Here is a 20,754-nt window from a genome sequence, read left to right on the forward strand (position 1 = left end):
AGAAGAAGGAGAGTCCATAATAACCTCAGCAACTGGAGCTATGGAGGCAGGCAATATATTTGTAGAGTGATTCCTGGGCTTCCTGGCAAGCAGTGAAGAGCATGTCTGCAGGACTGCTTGCAGAGCCAAGGCAGACAACAGAGCTGGCCAAACCAGGGCATGCATCTTTCCAGCCTGTTTCCATGGCCAGCTCCTCAAGTTATCTAATTAAAGGCCATGCAGACACGGGAGACAAGAGCCTTTGGAGAAAGAGGAGCCAGAAGAGGTTAAACATTTTGAACTGCTTGCTACCTTTGGCTTTGGCCTAAAGGAACCCTGAGGGATGCTTTGCAAAGAACCTGGCCTCCCGAATCAAAAGTACAGAGACAATCTACTGGAATGTGTGGCTGCTTTAGTATTTGGAGAATAATAATAACAAAAGCCAGATGTCTTTAAAAAGAAGGTAATTTGCTTTTCGAAAAAATATTTGCTCTTCTCATGTTTTAAATTGTTCAGCTCTTGTCTTCTACATTTAAGTTGTTTTGTTCTCTAAATGTTTAGCACTTAGAGAATGATATATTCCTTTGACTAGATTTTTGCTTAGTTTTTATCTTTCTTTAAAAGGTTTCAGCTACCTGGCTTACTCTTTCTATTCCATTTAATTTTTTCCTTCATTGTTTTCACTTGAAAACGTTGTTACCTTTTCTCCTTAAGCTTTATTCACAACTATATCCTCGAAATTCTACGTTTCTGATTTTAACATCTAAAATTTTGATTATTTTATTCTCATTTTTCCCTAGTTATACTTTTAATTTCTGAGCCCCGGTTTTCTTTTTTTTAACCAGTTCAATGTGTTATCTGTATTCCTTTTATTTGATTTCTCTTATTTCAATCTCAATTTTTTTCCTCCACATTTGGTTTTCTTGGTTTATATATGTATTTTCTTATTTGTAATTTTAATCATTATGTTCCTTGTATAGTGTACATTTATTAGGCTGACAAGCGACAGAAATGCAAAGCTTAGGCTTTTAACCTCTATACCATTCAGGCTTAATCTGCAAACAACTTTGTAGCTAACTAATCTAGAACATTTCCTACACCGATTGGCCGCTAACATGTTTTTTTTCTCTTTTGATCTATCTCCCTTCTTAGCAGGGTTACAGGAAGCTCCTCCTGCTCCTGAATCTTTCCATTTCCTCTACTTGTCAGAAGAAGCAAGGACAGGCTGCCTAAGCCAGAAGAATTCAGGGTTATTAAAATAGTCACTTAGACTCTTGCGGGATGGCTTTCACATATATGATACGTCTGTGAGTCACATAGAACAGATCCAACTCCCAGAACAGTGTCAGAAAGTGGTGCCTTTTCATGTCTTTTTTTTAAACTTTTATTTTAGGTTTGCAACTACATGTGCAGGTTTGTTACCTAGGTGAACTTGTGTCACGGGGATTTGTTGTACATTATTTCATCACTCAGGTATTAAGCCCAGCACCCAGTAGTTACCTTTACTGAGCCTCTCCCTCCTCCCACCCTCCACCCCCAAGTAGTTCCCAGTGTCTTTGTTGTTCCCTTCTGTGTATTCATGTGTTCTCATTCTTTAGCTCACACTTATAAGTGAGAACATGTGGTGTTTAGTTTTCTGTTCCTGCATTAGCTTGCTAAGAATAATACTTCCAGCTTCATCTATGTTCCTGCAAAAGACATAATCTCATTTTTTTTATGGCTGCATAGCATTCCGTGGTGTATATATACCATATCTTCTTTATCCAGTCTATCATTGATGGGCATTTAGGTTGATTCCATGTCTTTGCTATTGTGAATAGTGTTGCAATGAACATTTGCATCCCAGGGAAGCCCTCAGAATTAGGGAAGGTGGTGAAGAATGTGCTCTGACCCTTTTTTCATCTCTTTTGGAGAGAATAAGACTTTTCCTTAAACCCAGAGGAATAATCTGAACAATTTAAATGACCATGGCCAAGAATTTCATCATGTAATACTGAGAGATGGGACTACCTGGATTTCCTAGGTCAACTAAGAATCCCTAAGTCTAGCTGGAAAGGTGACTGCTTCCAGCTTTAAACATGGGGCTTGCAACTTAGCCCACACCTGACCAGAGAGCTCACTAAAATGTTAATTAGGCAAAACAGGAGGTAAAGAAATAGCCAATCATCTATTGCCCGAGAGCACAGCGGGAGGGACAAGGATTGGGATATAAACCCAGGCATTTGAGCCGGTTACAGCAACCCCCCTTGGGTCCCCTCCTCTTATATGGGAGCTCTGTTTTCACTCTATTAAATCTTGCAACTGTACTCTTATGGTCCATGTTTTGTTACCGCTCGAGCTGAGCATGCGTTTGCCGTCCACAACTGCTGTTTGCCGCCATCGCAGACCTGCCCTTGACCTGCATCCCTCCAGATCCGGCAGGGTATCCGCTGTGCTCCTGATCCAGCAAGGCACCCATTGCCACTCTCGATTGGGCTAAAGGCTTGCCATTTTTCCTGCATGGCTAAGTGCCTGGGTTTGTCCTAATTGAGCTGATGGTTCTCTTCCATGACCCACAGCTTCGAATAGAGCAACAACACTCACCACATGGCCCAAAATTCCATCCTTTGGAATCTGTGAGGCCAAGAACCCCGGGTCAGAGAACACGAGGCTTGCCACCATCTTGGAAGTGGCCCACCACCATTTTGGAAGCGGCCCGCCACCATCTTGGGAGCTCTGGGAGCAAGGACCCCCCGGTAACATTTTGGCGACCACGAAGGGACCTCCAAAAGCGGTAATATTGGGCCACTTTCGCTTGCTATTCTGTCCTATCCTTCCTTAGAATTGGAGGAAAATACCAGGCACCTGTCGGCCAGTTAAAAACGATTAGCGTGGCCGCTGGACTTAAGACTCAGGTGTGAGGCTATCTGGGGAAGGACTTTCTAACAGCCCCCAGCCCTTCTGGAGTGGGGACATTGGTCTGCCTGGAGCCAGCTTCCACTTTCAATTTTCTTGGGAAGCCGAGGGCCGACTAGAGGCAGAAAGCTGTCGTCCCAAACTCCCGGCAGTAGCCGGTTGAGATCATGGCGCAGCCAGAAGTCTCTACTCCACAGTTGCCCATGCGTACACCCCTACCTTTCCTTCTGACCCATACCTCCTGGGTCCTGACCACCACAATCTTGAAAGTGTAGCCCCAAAATTCTCCTTACCTCTGAATCTACTTCCTCTGATCCCTGCCTCCTAGATACTAATGGTTCAGACTTTCATTTCCTCTAGCAAGTTGTATCTCCAAAGGGATCTAAGGAAGCTCTAGGCTGCATCCTTAGGCATCTAGGCTATAAACCCAGGGAGTCTTATTCCTGGTGTCCCTCCCGATTTAGGTCTACAGCTCTCAACATGGGCAGTTATGTTGGACCTGTTCCCCACCACCCTTGCCAGGGCCCCAAGTTTGTAATGGCTGAGAGAGAGAGACTCGGAGAGAGAGAGACAGAGAGAGAGACAAAGAGGGAGTCCAAGAGAAAAATAAAAAGATAGAAAAAGTAAAAAAGTGTGCCCTATTTCTTTAAAAGCCAGGATAAATTTAAAACCTGTAATTAATCATTGAAGGTCTTCTCTGTGACCCTATAACACTCCAATACCACTTGGTTGTCAGTGTAAATAAGGGCATAGCCCGAAAGCACTGATGCCACTGACAACCCAGAGCTGTCCTGTAAAAAATCCTTAACCCAGCAGATTTCCTAACAGGGGATTAAATCTTAATTACCATGCAAGGTCCAACCAGACCTAGAAGGAACTCCCTTCAGGATAGGACGATAGATGGTTCCTCCCAGGTGACTGAGAAAAAAACCCAATGGGTATTCAGTAATTGATATGAAGACTCTTGTGGAAGCAGAGTTAGAAAATTTGCCTAATAATTGGTCTCCTCAAACGTGCGAGCTGTTTGCACTTAGCCAAGCCTTAAAGTACTTACAGAATCAAAAGACTATCTCAATCCTGACTCAAAAGGTTAGCTACACCCTTTCTCAAATGAATTTGCATAAGAACTGTTGTTTATAGGAATGTATCTTGACGGGGCAGCTGGGTTGTTATGAAATACCCAGTCCAGCTCTAGGACTCACCCCTGAGCGCAAAGGCAATGTTGGGCACACTGGTAAAGGACCACTAGAATCCAGCAGCCCAGACCCCTTTCTTTGTAGTCAAGAGAGGCGGGAAAACAGGTGCAGGACTGCTACATTGGTGAGCGTAACTAATCCGATAAGCAGAGGACCATGAGTGGTTACGCACCCTGGAAAGGAACTCACCGCCGAGCGCAAAGGCAATGTTGGGCACGCTGGTAAAGGACCACTGGAATCCAGCAGCCTGGATCCCTTTCTTTGTGGTCAAAAGAGGTAGGAAAACAGGTGCAGGACTGCTACGTCAGTGAGCGTAACTAATCCAATAAGCAGAGGTCCACAGGTGGTTACGCACCCTGGAAAGGAATAAGCATTAGGACCATAGAGGGCGCTCTATGACTAATGCTCATTGGAAAATGACTAGGGGTGCTGGCATCCCTATGTTCTTTTTTCAGATGGGAAACGTTCCCCCCAAGGCAAAAACAACCCTAAGATGTATGCTGGAGAATTAGGACCAATTTGACCCTCAGACGCTAAGAAAGAAATGACTTATATTCTTCTGCAGTACCACCTGGCAATGATATCCTCTTTAAGGGGGAGAAACCTGGCGTCCTGAGGGAAGTATAAATTTTAACACTGTCTTAAAACTAGACCTCTTTTGTAGAAAAGAAGGCAAATGAAGTGAAGTGCCGTATGTACAAACTTTCTTTTCATTAAGAGACAACTCGCAATTATGTAAAAAGTGTGATTTATGCCCTACAAGAAGCCCTCAGAGTCTACCTCCCTACCCCAGCGTCCCCCAACTCCTTCCCCAACTAATAAGGACCCCCCCCTTCAACCCATTCGGTCCAAAAGGAGATAGATAAAGGGGTAAACCATGAACCAAAGAGGGTGAATATTCCCTGATTATGCCCCCTCCAAGCAGTGGGAGGAGGAGAATTCGACCCAGCCAGAGTGCATGTACCGTTTTCTCTCTCAGACTTAAAGCAAATTAAAATAGACCTAGGTAAACTCTCAGATAACCCTGATGGCTATATGGATGTTTTACAAGGGTTAGGACACTCCTTTGATCTGACATGGAGAGATATAATGTTACTGCTAAATCAAACACTAACCCCAAATGAGAGAAATGCTGCCATAACTGCAGCCTGAAAGTTTGGCGAATCTCTGGTATCTCAGTCAGGTCAATGATAGGATGACAACAGAGGAAAGAACGATTCCCCACAGGCCAGCAGGCAGTTCCCAGTGTAGACCCTCATTGGGACACAGAATCAGAACATGAAGATTGGTGCCACAGACATTTGCTAACTTGCGTGCTAAAAGGACTAAGGAAAACTAGGAAGAAGCCTATGAATTATTCAGTGATGTCCACCGTAACACAGGTGAAGGAAGAAAATCCTACTGCCTTTCGGGAGAGACTAAAGGAGGCATTGAGGAAGCATACCTCCCTGTCACCTGACTCTGTTGAAGGCTAACTAATCTTAAAGGATAAGTTTATCACTCAGTCAGCTGCAGACATTAGGAAAAAACTTCAAAAATCTGCCTTAGGCCCAGAGCAAAACTTAGAAACCCTACTGAACTTGGCAACATTTTTTTATAATAAAGATCAGGAGGAGCAGGCGGAATGCGACAAAGGGGATAAAAAAAGGCCACTGCTTTAGTCATGTCATGGCCCTCAGGCAAGCAGACTTTGGAGGCTCTGGAAAAGGCGTAAGCTGGACAAATCAAATGCCTAATAGGGCTTGCTTCCAGTGCGTCTACAAGGACACTTTAAAAAAGATTGTCCAAGTAGAAGTAAGCTGCCCCCTCGTCCACACCCCTTATGTCAAGGGAATCACTGGAAGGCGCACTACACCAGGGGATGAAGGTCCTCTGAGTCAGAAGCCAGCAGTAGGACTGAGGGTGCCCCGGGCAAGCGCCAGCCCATGTCATCACCCTCACAGAGCCCCGGGTATGCTTGACCATTGAGGGCCATGAGGTTAACTGTCTCCTGGACACTGGCGCAGCCTTTTCAGCCTTACTCTTCTGTCCCGGACAACTGTCCTCCAGATCTGTCACTATCCAAGGAGTCCTAGGACAGCCAGTCACTGGATACTTCTCCCAGCCACTATGTTGTGACTGAGGAACTTTACTGCTTTCACATGCTTTTCTAATTATGCCTGAAAGCCCCACTCCCTTGTTAGGGAGAGACATTCTAGCAAAAGCAGGGGCCATTATACACCTGAACATAGGAGAAGGAACACCCGTTTGTTGTCCCCTGCTTGAGGAAGGAATTAATCCTGAAGTCTGGGCAACAGAAGGACAATATGGATGAGTAAAAAATGCCCATCCTGTTCAAGTTAAACTAAAGGATTCCACCTCCTTTCCCTACCAAAGGCAGTACCCCCTCAGACCCGAGGCCCAACAAGGCCTCCAAAGGATTGTTAAGGACCTAAAAGCCCAAGGCCTAGTAAAACCATGCAATAGCCCCTGCAATACTCCAATTTTAGGAGTACAGAAACCCAGTGGACAGTGGAGGTTAGTGCAAGATCTTAGGATTATCAATGAGGTTGTCTCCCAGCTGTACCTAGCCCTTATATTCTGCTTTTGCAAATACCAGAGGAAGCAGAGTGGTTTACAGTCCTGGACCTTAAGGATGCCTTTTCCTGCATCCCTGTACATCCTGACTCTCCCTTTGAAGATCCTTCAAACCCAGCGTCTCAACTCACCTGGACTGTTTTATCCCAAGGGTTCGGGGATAGCCCCCATCTATTTGGCCAGGCTTTAGCCCAAGACTTGAGCCAATTCTCATACCTGGACACTCTTGTCCTTCAGTACATGGATGATTTACTTTTAGCCACCCGTTCAGAAACCTTGTGCCATCAAGCCACCCAAGCGCTCTTAAATTTCCTTGCTACCTGTGGCTACAAGGTTTCCAAACCGAAGGCTCCGGTCTGCTCAGAGCAGGTTAAATACTTAGGGCTAAAATTATACAAAGGCACCAGGGCCCTCAGTGAGGAACGTGTCCAGCTTATACTGCCTTATCCTCATCCCAAAACCCTAAAGCAACTAAGAGGGCTCCTTGGCATAACAGGTTTCTGAACAATGGAACAACTTCAGCACAGAAATAAACACCACTTCCGTTTTAGTAGGACCTCTTGTTTCCAATCTGGAAATAACCCATACTTCAAACCTCACCTGTGTAAAATTTATCAATACTATAGACACAACCAACTACCAATGCATCAGGTGGGTAACTCCTCCCACTCGAACAGTCTACCTACCCTCAGGAATATTTTTTGTCTGTGGCACCTCAGCCTATCATTGTTTGAATGGCTCTTTAGAATCTATGTGCTTCCTCTCATTCTTAGTGCCCCCTATGACCATCTACACTGAACAAGATTTACACAATTATGTCATACCTAAGCCCCACAAAAAAGAGTACCCATTCTTCCTTTTGTTATCAGAGCAGGAGTGCTAGGTGGACTAGGTACTGGCGGTGGTGGTATCACAACCTCTACTCAGTTCGACTACAAACTATCTCAAGAACTAAATGGTGACATGAAATGGGCCACCAACTCCCTGGTCACCTTGCAAGATCAACTTAACTCCCTAGCAGCAGTAGTCCTTCAAAATCGAAGAGCTTTAGACTTGCTAACCGCCAAAAGAGGGGGAACCTGTTTATTTTTTGGGGAAAATGCTGTTATTATGTTAATCAATCAGGAATCATCGCTGAGAAAGCTAAAGAAATTTGAGATCGAATATAACGTAGAGCAGAGGAGCTTCAAAACACTGGACCCTGCAGCCTCCTCAGCCAATGGATGCCCTGGATTCTCCCCTTCTTAGGACCTCTGGCAAGTATAATATTGCTACTCTTTGCACCCTGTATCTTTAACCTCCTTGTTAAGTTTGTCTCTTCCAGAATCGAAGCTACAAAACTACAAACAGTTCTTCAAATGGAGTCCCAGATGCAGTCCATGACTAAGATCTACTGTGGACCCCTGGACCAGCCTGCTAGCCCATGCTCCGATGTTAATGACATTGAAGGCACCCTTCCCAAGGAAATCTCAACTACACCACCCCTACTACGCCCCAATTCAGTAGGAAGCAGTTAGAGTGGTTGTTGGCCAACCTCTCCAACAGCACTTGGATTTTCCTGTTGAGAGGGGGGACTGAGAGACAGGACTAGCTGGATTTCCTAGGCCGATTAAGAATCCTTAAGCCTAGCTGGGAAGGTGACCACACCTACCTTTAAACACGGGGCTTGCAACTTAGCCCACACCTGACCAATCAGAGAGCTCACTAAAATGCTAATTAGGCAAAACAGGAGGTAAAGAAATAGCCAATCATCTATTGCCTGAGAGCACAGTGGGAAGGACAAGGATCAGGATATAAACCCAGGCATGCAGGCCGACTACAGCAACCCCCTTTGGGTCCCCTCCCCTTATGGGGGAGCTCTGTTTTCACTCTATTTCACTCTATTAAATCCTGCAACTGTACTCTTCTGGTCCATGTTTTGTTATGGCTTGAGCTGAGCATTTGTTCACTGTCCACCACTATTTGCCACCATCACAGACCCACTGCTGACTTCCATCCCTCCGGATCTGGCAGAGTGTCCGCTGTGCTCCTGATCCAGCTAGGCGCCCATTGCCACTCCATATGGGGCTAAAGACTTGCCATTGTTCCTGCACAGCTAAGTGCCTGGGTTTGTCCTAATCAAGCTGAACACTAGTCACTGGGTTCCATGGTTCTCTTCCGTAACCCACGGCTTCTAATAGAGCTGTAACACTCACCGCATGGCCCAAGATTCCATTCCTTGGAATCTGTGAGGCCAAGAACCCCGGGTCAGAGAACACAAGGCTTGCCACCATCTTGGAAGTGGCCCACGACCATTTTGGAAGCAGACTGCCACCATCTTGGGAGCTCTGGGAGCAAGGACCCCCCAGTAACAATACCATCTAGTTTCTTTAAGGACTTGTATCAGTGAAAGTCCAATCAGGACACAGAAATTACATGGCAATTTGAAAAAAGAAATAAGAGTAAAGGTATCATGCGCGTCCATGTGAAGAGAACACCATACATGCTTTATGTGAGCAATAAAGCTTTTTAATTACCTGGGTGCAGGCGGGCTGAGTCCGAAAAGAGTGTCAGCGAAGGGAGATAGGAGTGGGCCATTTTATAGGATTTGGGTAGGTAAAGGAAAATTACAGTCAAAGGGGGTTTTTCTCTGGTGGGCAGGGGCGGGGGTCACAAGGTGCTCAGTCGGGGAGCTTTTGAGCCAGGAAAAGGAATTTCACAAGGTAATGTCATCAGTTAAGGCAGGAACAGGCCATTTTCACTTCTTTTGTGGTGGAACGTCATCAGTTAAGGCATGAACCGGGCCATCTGGATGTATACGTGCAGGTGACAGGGGATACGATGGCTTAGCTTTGGCTCAGAGGCCTGACAAAAGGGGCAGTTGCTAGTGAGCGATAACAAGTACTCTAAAGAATACGGGAGTGGCAGGCACATTCTCTTGAGCTTTGCTACTTTGGAGGTCTTCGTCCCCAAAAGGGGGAATTCTTTCATCAGGAGACACAACAGTAATTTCACTGAATTTGAAGAGACGATTGCCAACTGGTCATTTGAGGCTGTTTATGTCACTAAATCAATGGGCCAAAAATAAGGAGCTGCTTCACTGGCGGAGTGATTGATCCCAATTACCAAGGAGAAATTTAATGGGCAGCCTCCTCCCCTGGGACTGAGCCAGAAGTCCAAGGAAGAAGCCAACACCTCCCAGGGCTGAGATCAGACATCATTGGAGAGGGCATGGCAAGGCACACTGGCAGAGAAGTTCACTGAGGTGTCATGTCAGTGGAGCTTGCTGGAAAACTGCCCCTTGGAGTGCTAAGGTAATATCCTCAGGGAGGAGCCATGTCTCAGAACTCACTGGAAAGCCATCTGAAGGAATGTGGGGAAAGTTGTTCAGAGGAAGCTGCCCTGTTAGCAGCTCTCTGCAAGGAGGTATGCTGGGGGGAAAATGTTCATAAGGATGTGCCCACCATCTGCACTTTGCTTAAAATGGCTGGAACCAGTTGCCTGAGGCAGCCATTCAAGTGAAGGTGTTTTGCTGGTAGCCCTCCCACTATAAAGTTGTTTACAGGAAGTGCTCTGTGCTGCCGGCCGCTGGGCACGGCAGAAAACACAGAATGTGTGCACAAGCACATGTACTCTCTCTCTATATATATTTATCTCTCTCTCTCTCTCTCTCTCTCTTTCTCTGCAGGAGATGATCACCAGAAACAAGAAGAAAAGCTCCTTCCTTCTGTGATCCTCCAGCACTGTCTATTGACAAAGCTTAGCAACATGTTCACTGTAAAGAAGAAATTCTTAAGGGGTTCAGCTCCATTATCCTAAAATGGTAATAAATGGATTGGGGGTTGAGACAATGAGTTGATAACTGGGAACAGTACATTCCTTTAGCTACTCATTTTCCATATTTACCCTTCACTCATGTGAGTTCTGTACAATGAAGCAACTCTGTGTTTCCACCTAACAAGATATTGCTATTCTCACAAATGAAGAAATTCTCACCCTTCACAAAATAAAGAGATGCACAGTCCTAACCATCACTGTATCCATTGCCAGCTATAGTCATTACTCCTCAAATTCTATGATAGTTTCACTGATTATTTTCTTGCCTAAAGACTATTATGTATGGTTAAGCACCACTAGTTTGTGTAAAAATAAAAATGGAAAAAAGAGAAAGAAATAGCCTACATAAACATATAATAGCCAAAGAGACTACAAAGACTACAAATAACACAAAGCCACTACAGCCCTCATTTCAGTAGTGGGGCACAAGGCCATAGTTGATACCTCTGGCTTATATTTCTTTTGACCTTGGCCAGAAGCTCGGCGGGTCAATTCTTTATCCAGGAGAGTGACCTAAAACTTCCTTCAGAAGAGTGAAGTCCTTAATCGTCTGCCTTTTTTTTTTTTTTTTTTTTGGTATAAGAACTGCTACTGGGCACCCCAGATAATCCCCTGGATTCCACATAATCCTCCTTCTCCTCAGTGTGTAGCAGCAACTCAATTTCCCCTTGAAAATTGAGATCTATCACTCCAACCAGTGAAGCAACTTCTTATTTTTGGTCTGTTGTTTTAGTGACACAAACAGCCTCAAATGACCAGGTGGCAATGTTCTCTTCAAATTCAGTGAAACTGTTGTGTCTCCTGATGAAAGCATTCTCCCTCTTGGCTGCAAAGACCTCCAAATTAGCAAAGCTCAAAGTTTCCATTGGATTTGGCAGTTCCATCACTGATAACAGTAAAGAGAATCATTTCAGGGGAGTAGTGGGAACAGAAACCAGATTACAAGAGGGTTTACGATGAAGAGAAGGCAAGGCAGGGAAGCCAGTAAGTGAATGCAGCCCACTCTTTCAAAAGAAAAGCTATGAAATTAAGCAGAGGAGAGCTCTGTAAAGCACTTAGAAGAGGACACAGTATTTTGAGAGGAATTTTTAAGATGAGGAAAACTTACACATTGTATAAAATTCAAGTGGAAATTCTTCTATGTAAAAAGAAATTGAAGGAAGAGATGAGTAAACAAGATCCCAAAAGGGATGGGATCAATATACTCAAAGCATTGGGATCTCTGCCTCAGTCTCTGAGCCCAAAGAAGTGGGTAGGGCTGTGATGGGAGAAAATAAAGGCAAATCTGTAGGAGGTGGAACAGGAAGTTGAGCTGGTTACCTTCCCCCAGTTTAATTTTCAGATTACAAAGCAAAGCCTTTTGATGAAAGAACTGAGTTGGTAGAGCAGGAAGATTGAAGAAAATGCACAATTTTGAAAAGAACAATAGTGGAAAATAGAGAGGGACAAAGGATAGAGAAATCTAATCTTGTTGTCTATAAATCATGACTCAAATTTTACTTCCTCCTTGATGTGTGCTCTGCCTCTTCAACTGATAGTAAATAAAAGATTAGTAATATCTCTATATAGCAATTAAAAACAGAGGTTTCTCTTTAAGTTCCTATCCTATAACTCTTACAGAGCACTCGTCATTTTCTGCTATGTAGTTTTTTTCCCTTCTAGAATCCACTGTAACTCTTCAATGTATTAGATTTTTGTATCCCTCATAAGCATCTACTAGAGTGTGTAGCTCATTAACACAGTGTTTCAATAACTAATTGTTGTACAACAAACCACGCTCTACTAATGGAGTAAAATAACAACCTTCTGTAATTATTCTCTCTCATGGTTCTGGGGATAACTAAGTGGTTCTCACTTGGGGGTCTCTCCTGAGGTTGCAGTCAGGAAACATCTGGAGGCTCCTGACTGCACGTCTCTGGAGTGTGATGTTGGCTCCTGGTGGGACCTCAGCCAGGGGGCTGCCCTCCGCAATACACGTATGTGACTTCTCCATGCGGCTTGGGCTTCCTCAGGGGACAGTGGCTGGGTTCCGAGAGCAAGTGTCCTAGAAAAGAGCTGGGCAGGTGCTATAATCCTTTTTATGATCTCTGAAGTCATGCAGTAGTATTCTGTAACATTATATTTATTAGAATTAAGTCACTAAGGCCAGCCCATATTCAAGAGGTGGGGAGTTTAGACTCCATGTCTTGATGAGAGGAGTGTCAAGGGATTTGAAGATACTACACATATAAATGCTAATTAGTTGCTTGTTTTAAGCATTTATTGTATTTTGAAAAAGCCCCAGAAACAAAGAGAATGAGAGTGGTGCACAGTCTTACAAGGTCTGAATAGAAGTCAGGAATAATGCTAAAGAGTCAATTAACCCATAAAAGTGCTAACCATGGCTGCTTATTTCACTAGTGTTTGTAATCTTTTACAATCTCTTTTTAGGAGATAAAATTGAGCTGTTTGGTCTAGAAAGGTGTAGTAGATCAGTGCTTCTGCTACTTTACGGGCACACAAACTCCTGGGGATCTTGTTAAAATGCAAGATTTTAACAATATGATGCCAGGGGCATCACATTCTGCATTTCTAGGAAGCTACAAGGGGGATACTGCAGCTACATGGGCCACCCATTGAACAGCAAGTTAGCAGAAAGTAATACGGGTAACTGCCTGGCTCCTGTGATCCCACCCTTCTCTGGGAGGAGCGCTAATGGGGTATGCCACCAGAGGTCCTTACGGGCTTACAAGACCTTAGCCCTCTGGCCTGTGAACCCGTGATGCCAATAAGGTTAATCTGTTCTTCCATAAGACTTGTAGAACTGGAATTAAAGGAAGAGAGTAATTTACCTCTCTCTTGTGGTAGAAGCACGGAATATGAGGCTCTATCCATCATGTCAGAAAGCCAGTTTCCAGGAGGAATAAAGGGAACACATAGAGAGAAGAGAATCCAGGTGACACGCCAGTGCCTGATGAGGCTCAGAACTGACCCCACTCTGAAAGATTATACAAAATATCCTAATATCGTTCTGGCAAATTACCCTCTTGGCCTAAATTTGTTCTACTTGGGTTTTTATCATTTGAAACTAAAAAAGCTCTAACAAAGGGTAGGGAAAGTAGGGGATATGTTCTCTTGGAAATGTAATGCTCACTGTTTTGCAGTACTAGATGATTATCCAGACGTCTGCAATCTGAGGGTGAGGAAAGACTGTCCCTTAAGTCATGTTAAAGGTGTGTTCCCAACAGAGTGGACTGAATATGAAAGACGACGACAATGGAACACTAAGGCCGAGGGAAGATGAGAAAAGTCTCAACCTACCTAAAATAGGAAAAACATCTAGAAAAGGGAGGCAAAGAGAGTCTATGGATTAAAATCATTGGATAGTATCGAAAGAAACTGTTACCCAAAAGTGATGCCTGCTGAAAACAGATGGGAAAAGGACAGTCTAGGAATAGCAAAGCTAATATTCTCTAAAGAGTGACCAGACCCTGGGCCTGAGTGGAAGTTAAAAGCCCAGCAAAGAACAAAACATTGACTTTTCATATATGTTGGACATTGTGTGATTTGCTTTACATTTATGACCTTATTAAATGACCCCCTAAGAAAGTTTCGCTCAGGCCCTCCCTGAAACTCTAGCACAGTCACAGCTGGCACTCCCACAGTCGAAAGAGAGGAAACCGAACGTGGATCATATCATGTGGTTCCCACCTGGCAGACCCTATGACTGGGTATGCCTCAGCAGGCAAATCTCAGAGTCCTCCGAAGTCTCAGAGACTGCAAGCTGTGCAGGTGACACAAGAATGACATGGCCACCTTTCCATGTTTGGAGTAAATTTTTAATAACCAGTTTCTTGGTTACAACTTCATCTATATAAATCCCCTTATTCTAGGATCTACACAGTTAAACCTAATATTTCACAGCACATTTCTAAAACAGTACATTTTTTACACTAAAAAAATAAAATAAAATAAAAGCCTGGTTACTACCAAGGTGTATTGTCCATGAATTGAAAGGCTTTCCTATTTAAGTAGCAGGTACATGTGTAAATAGGGCAGGCAGCAATAGAACAGCAATATTGGAGAACGCTTTCTTTGTAGTAAATGCCCTTGAGTATGAGATGTGACAATGAAGCAATAAGGCCAATTCTATAAAGCAAAAATGGATACTGATCTCCTTATTTTGTAGCCATACCTTATGGTATGTTTATAACGTATTTCTTTCACATGTTAAAACAGTATCTACTAAAGATGGGCTTAATTTTGGTAAAGTGAACTGAAAAAAGTTATATGTTAATGCAACATTTGTTGTAAAGATTCCAGAAACGCAGGAGTCAAAAATTCAAATTATGATTCCCACAGTAACTGTAACTCTGGTATACAACATACATAATGGAAGAAATGTTATCAACATATACCATAGTAGAAAATACTCAGTAAGCAGAAACAAGCTGAGTTATGCTTGCTGTGGGAATCATCATTTTCAACTAGCTGGGAATATATAAAAATCGAAACCATAAATGCATGCATTATTTTTTGCAGTTAATTCTAATTTTTCTTGATCCAATTTAATCAGCTTTGTATCCAAACTACATTTTCCCTTCACAAACTGCAAATGAATGTCTTTCGTAATTTTAAAATCCACATCATTTGATTTCTTTTTCTCACACAGGCTGCCTTTTGCAGGATGGCATCATTACACCCTGTCCCTCCCTGAAATGTCAGGACACATCTGCTGGGATTCATTTATCTACATTCCTTTTCTCTCTGAAGGACACCATGGGGAAGGAGAAAAAGAACAGCAAAGAGAACAAGAATCACATTGAGTAGCTTAGAAAGGTACATAAGTGCAACAGAAACAGGGACACTGTCACCATTAACTTCCCCTATGGTATCCTCCTGAGCTGACACAAGAACAATGCCACCATATATTTACAATTTCCAAAGTGTTTAGTCAAAATATTATCTCATCTGATTCTCACAACACTGTGAGAAAGGCAAAACCAAAACACCTTTCTGTTGTTCAGCTTTTGTGACTCAAGTAGAATATATTTAAAGATTTGTTTTTATGTTATCTTCTAAAGTGTAGGCCATTTAATTGCAATGACAATATTTCCTAAATATACTCATCTACCACATGCAGAGGATTTAGTTATTATGAAGGCAGAGTATGGTCTATGTAAAAAGATTATGGTTATAAGTGAAACATTTAACATATTTTAAGCTTTTGGCTTTAACTATATTCTGAAGATTCAACAATGAAACAGAGGAATAACTGCCCTTTGAAATTCTGCCGAGGCAAAATTTATCCTGAATATTTTATCCAGTATTACTTTTCCCAGTTTGGTTTTAACTAAGAAGGGCACCTTCTGTAACCTCTGAAGACGAATCCTTTTACTTTCTAGCAGTCTTTATCCATCAGAGTATGTTTCATTATATTCAAACTAAATTACTTTGGCTCAAGAACAATCATAGTTCCTTTACCACCCTAAATAGCTCCGCCTCCCCATGGTGTCCATGACCTTGGATGAGTGTCTGGAGGGTAACATGGTCAATCTGTGTGTGTCTCAGTGCTACTGTGATCAGTCTATTCAATTGCAAGTTTATTTTCCCTTCTTTTCACCTACAGAAAGATCCTTCACATAATCAGACAAAATTTTCCTTCCTCATTTATATAAGATACCAATAAAAAGATCAATTAAAATAAAGATTCAGAACTGGCAAAAAGCCTCAATATCATTTGTTCTAACTAGGGAGATAACACAGTCAATCCTTTGCCTGTGAAAAGTATGACAATCTTGCATGCAATTAAAAGGTAATATTTTAAGTGCAAAAGGAAAAACAAATCTTCAGGAATATTTTAGGAGGTTTTCTTGTGGAGGAAGAGTTGTCTTCTTAATGTTACCTACAATCATAAACAAAATTATAAAACAGATCTTTGCACTGAATAAAGATGGACACATAAGTTCTTGCATAAAACAGGTAAGACACTTGAAGGTATCCTCCCAGACATAAATGCTGAACTTTTAGGCTTTTCCTCTACTCATATGCAAAAGTTTGAAAAGAAAAAACAGTATCAGGGCTTGGTCATAGCACAGCCTCAATATTATTTCCAAGCTAAAATGTCAGTGATGGGGATATGAGCTCTTGCATCTTATCAGAGACCAGAAAAAGGCCTTACTGCCTTATAGGATACATCAGCCAGACATGAAGGCTAGGCCATAAGCATACATTTTCTTCGCAGGTCCATCCACTTTATGGGATTTTTCTCAGGGAAAGTATAGATACAGACAGTGGGCAAGGTTTACCTTAAACAGAACGAAATAAAGTCCTTGTTGGCTCTCTCTTTCAAGGTGGAAAATGAAGAGGAGGTGACCAATTCTAGAAGATCACAGAACGCTTACAAATGAAAAATAATGGGGTATGTTTCTCTTGAGCAGTCAATAAGTGAAATTATCAAAGATCTAAAATTTCCCAAATAAACTGACAACATATAAGGTCCTGGAGACTGTCAGTGCCATAGATCAAAAAACCAATTTTTCATCTTTGCTTTTAATTAAAGTTGCAGGATTCCATGAGTGAACAGCAGTAAAATATTAATACATTAAAGAATAAACCAAAGGAAAATGTTTGGTGCAATGTAAGTGGTCAAACAATAGAAGACTGTGAAATGAATTAAATATTCATACAGTGGATACTATGCAGTTATTCACAATGTATTTTTGAGAGGGAAAAGGTTGATAATATATTGTAAGATGAAAAAGGATATTACAAAATAGTATATTCCATATGATATCCATATTGGGAAAAAAATATGTGCGTAAGTCGAAAGATTGGGAGGATATACAGAAAATAATTAACCGAAGTTACCTCTGTTAGTGAGAATTTAACGTCTTCACAATTTTTTCTTTTCCAAATGAAAAGGGGATAAGGGGAAATTACTATTTTCAAAAACAATCAATGTACTCTGATCTCTTTGTTCCATTTGCTTTTATAAATACAAAATACAAAACCGGAATATATTTTGTGCCATCACACAATTGCGTTAACAATTATTTTTCTTTAAGTTATAAAATTAATAGTTGATTCAAATTTAGTTTCCTTATACTTATTTCCAATTCACACAAGAGAAACACATTTTTAAAAATATATAATGACATAAATTATTATCCAAGGTTGCAGTCTTCCATGCTTTCTTCACTCATCATCAAATCTAAAAAATGAACTTCATATGCTTAATTCCGTAAGTTTTGAAGAAAACCATGATAATAAGTGCCCATAATCCCAGAATAAAGCCCCCAGGAGGATGCCAGTCTTTCAGCTTTGGTTTCTGCAAAACAAGAATAACATGATAAATTTTATAACAGGTAAATAATTCAGCAATCAATAAAGCAAATATTGATGAAAAAGAGAAATTTCACTGGCTGTGTTTGAAGGGGGACTAGTTTAGTCAAATTAAGTATATTGGGATATCAACAATGGTAAAGACTTCAGACAGGATAAATATCCCACAGGGTAAACTGGCTCCTAAGAAAGATCAGTTTCAGCTTATATTTTGTTTCATCAAAGAGTCCTTCCCTGATTACCTAATCACACCATCTATCCTCACTCAAGTTATTCAGTAGCCTAACAGTCTTTCTCACTTTGGATTTATATATTCATTAATTTGTTGGTTTTATCCATCTCTGCTAGACTGTAGTTCCATGAGGGTCATCTTATTATATTCCCAGCACCAACCTGCCAAGGTGCTTGCCATTCAAGAGGCATTCACATATCATACTGAGTAAATCAGTGGAAGAACAAACACTACCCAACTCCATCAGATATTCAACACACACTTGTTTGAGGGCCAGTGCCTTGGGTCATGTTTTTCCCTTGAGGTAGAATGCTCATAACCTATTCATTGTGCCTATTCAAAACTCACTAAGTCAAATGCCTCCTCCAGACTCTACCATTATTCCCACCTGATATGTTATTTTCTTTGAGTTCCTATAGTACCTGAACTTTAACTCCTTCTACTGTTACTCCTATTCACTATTATATTTACCTTTATCATTTATCTCCCTGTATACTCCCTAATATCAAAGTCCATCGAAGTCAATTTTTTATCCCCCTTCTCTATTCCCCACCCCCCAAGTGTCACATATGCTTTTCTGTCCAGCAAGAAAAGTCTTCCTCATTTAGTTGTCATTTCAACAGCTACATTACAGCCTTGTAATTGGAAGTTTGTGACAATGACTCTTTTCTACTTACTGAATTACCGGCCAAGACTGTAACAACAGTTATGATATTAGAAGCATATTTTAGACCATCGGGGAGAGAAATGGTAAGCTAAAATTGGCTTTAGTCATCATATAATGTCCATCAACTCAAAATTAACTTTTCAAACTAAAAGGAGAGAAAGCTACCTCAATATTTTAACTTGGATCATAATGCTAGAATTTTCAGAGCTTTTAATCAGATGCTTAATATAAACTGACCTACCAGTGTTTAAAGTGGTTACCTTCCATCTTCATTCCTATGCTTACCCTCAACCTCTACCAGTCCATCCAGAAAACTCCCCCAAAATTTATCCCAAAATATTAAATCCAATTTTCCTCATGTTATTTTCCACTTAAGAGTCTGCAGTGGCTTCCACTCAACATGTGTGATGATAAACGCAAAAGGTCCTTGCCCTCTAGTATCTTACAAGATGGTAAGTTCGGGGATTCTCAAACCATTTCTAATGGCAAAGCTCTTTGAAGTTATGGTGCTTTCTGTGCAATACCGTGACAAATCTTAATTCCAGTAGAAAATCTAGAATATTTAATAAAAAGCAAAGCTATATTAAACATAAGCTATATAAATATCACAAGCATGTGTCAATGAAAAAATAAGTGAGTGAACTAAACAAGATCACTGCTCAGTTTTTGTCCTGTTTATTTTCTACTAGTCAAACAATTTGTAATTCACACAAAAGGGTTGAAAACATTTAAGATCTAAAACTACTTTTCCACATACCGGGAAAAGATTATTCATTATTAGTGGAAGCACACTTTTATACAATCTATAGATATTCCCTGAAAGCCCAGTTTAAAAGCACTGACCTAGTTTGAGAGATAAGATACTGATTTTCCCTAACAACTAGGAGTCCCTGATTTATATGGCATTTAAAAACACTCACACTTAGGTTACTACTGTAGAAAAGTTAAATACATATTGTCAAAATCTGGCACCAATGTAAACTCTTAACTAAGGAGAACAGGCTATAGACAATTGTTCCATAAATCCAATTAATGAACTTCAGTGCTAAAAGAGTTAAGAAGGAATTTAAACCAACTCATGTTTTTCAAAAAATGGTGAACATCATTTAAGCTCTACATTCATTAGAGATTACAGAAATAATAATCAAGTAGTTAATAGCAAATCTTTTTTTTTTTCTTAATTATACTTTAAGTTCTAGGGTGCACAACGTGCAGGTTTGTTATATATGTATACTTGTGCCATGTTGGTGTGCTGCACCCATCAACTCGTCAGCACCCATCAACTCGTCATTTACATCAGGTATAACTCCCAATGCAATCCTTCCCACCTCCCCCCTCCCCATAATAGGCCCTGGTGTGTAATGTTCCCCTTCCCGAGTCCAAGTGATCTCATTGTTCAGTTCCCACCTATGACTGAGAACATGCGGTGTTTGGTTTTCTGTTCTTGTGATAGTTTGCTGAGAATGATGGTTTCCAGCTGCATCCATGTCCCTACAAAGGACACAAACTCATCCCTTTTTATGGCTGCATAGTATTCCATGGTGTATATGTGCCACATTTTCTTAATCCAGTCTGTCACTGATGGACATTTGGGTTGATTCCAAGTCTTTGCTATTGTGAGTAGTGCCGCAATGAACATACGTGTGCATGTGTCTTTATAGTAGCATGATTTATAATCCTTTGGGTATATACCCAGTAATGGGATGGCTGGGTCATATGGTACTTCTAGATCCTTGAGGAATCGCCATACTGTTTTCCATAATGGTTGAAATAGTTTACAGTCCCACCAACAGTGTAAAAGTGTTCCTATTTCTCCACATCCTCTCCAGCACCTGTTGTTTCCTGACTTTTTAATGATTGCCATTCTAACTGGTGTGAGATGGTATCTCATTGTGGTTCTGATTTGCATTTCTCTGATGGCCAGAGATGACAAGCATTTTTTCATGTGTCTGTTGGCTGTATGCATGTCTTCTTTTGAGAAATGTCTGTTCATATCCCTTGCCCACTTTTTGATGGGGTTGTTTGTTTTTTTCTTGTAAATTTGTTTGAGTTCTTTATAGGTTCTGCAT

The 20,754-nt window shown here is 41.5% G+C and overlaps 1 protein-coding gene and 1 long non-coding RNA gene across 3 annotated transcripts in view; one reads left to right on the plus strand and one right to left on the minus strand.

Moving 5' to 3' along the window:
- Positions 1 to 8,818: 8,818 nt before the first annotated feature.
- LOC126963194 (uncharacterized) lies at positions 8,819 to 15,733 on the plus strand. Of its 2 annotated transcripts, none has more exons than XR_007728975.1 (3): positions 8,819 to 9,138; positions 10,315 to 10,449; positions 15,115 to 15,733. It is a non-coding gene; the product is annotated as an uncharacterized LOC126963194 (long non-coding RNA). The 2 variants fall into 2 exon arrangements; XR_007728974.1 differs by having other exon boundaries at positions 8,819 to 8,994.
- A 1,580-nt stretch (positions 15,734 to 17,313) lies between these two features.
- Positions 17,314 to 20,754, minus strand: part of PIGK (phosphatidylinositol glycan anchor biosynthesis class K) — a 121,905-nt gene continuing 118,464 nt past the window's right edge. Inside the window, exon 11 of the mRNA XM_050805126.1 lies at positions 17,314 to 17,772. Within this exon, the coding sequence (XP_050661083.1) occupies positions 17,656 to 17,772 (117 nt within the window). The 3' untranslated portion in view covers positions 17,314 to 17,655. The remainder of the gene's footprint in view (positions 17,773 to 20,754) is intronic.

This window comes from Macaca thibetana, chromosome 1 (assembly GCF_024542745.1).
Source record: "Macaca thibetana thibetana isolate TM-01 chromosome 1, ASM2454274v1, whole genome shotgun sequence".
In the NCBI taxonomy this organism is placed as follows: Eukaryota; Metazoa; Chordata; class Mammalia; order Primates; family Cercopithecidae; genus Macaca; species Macaca thibetana.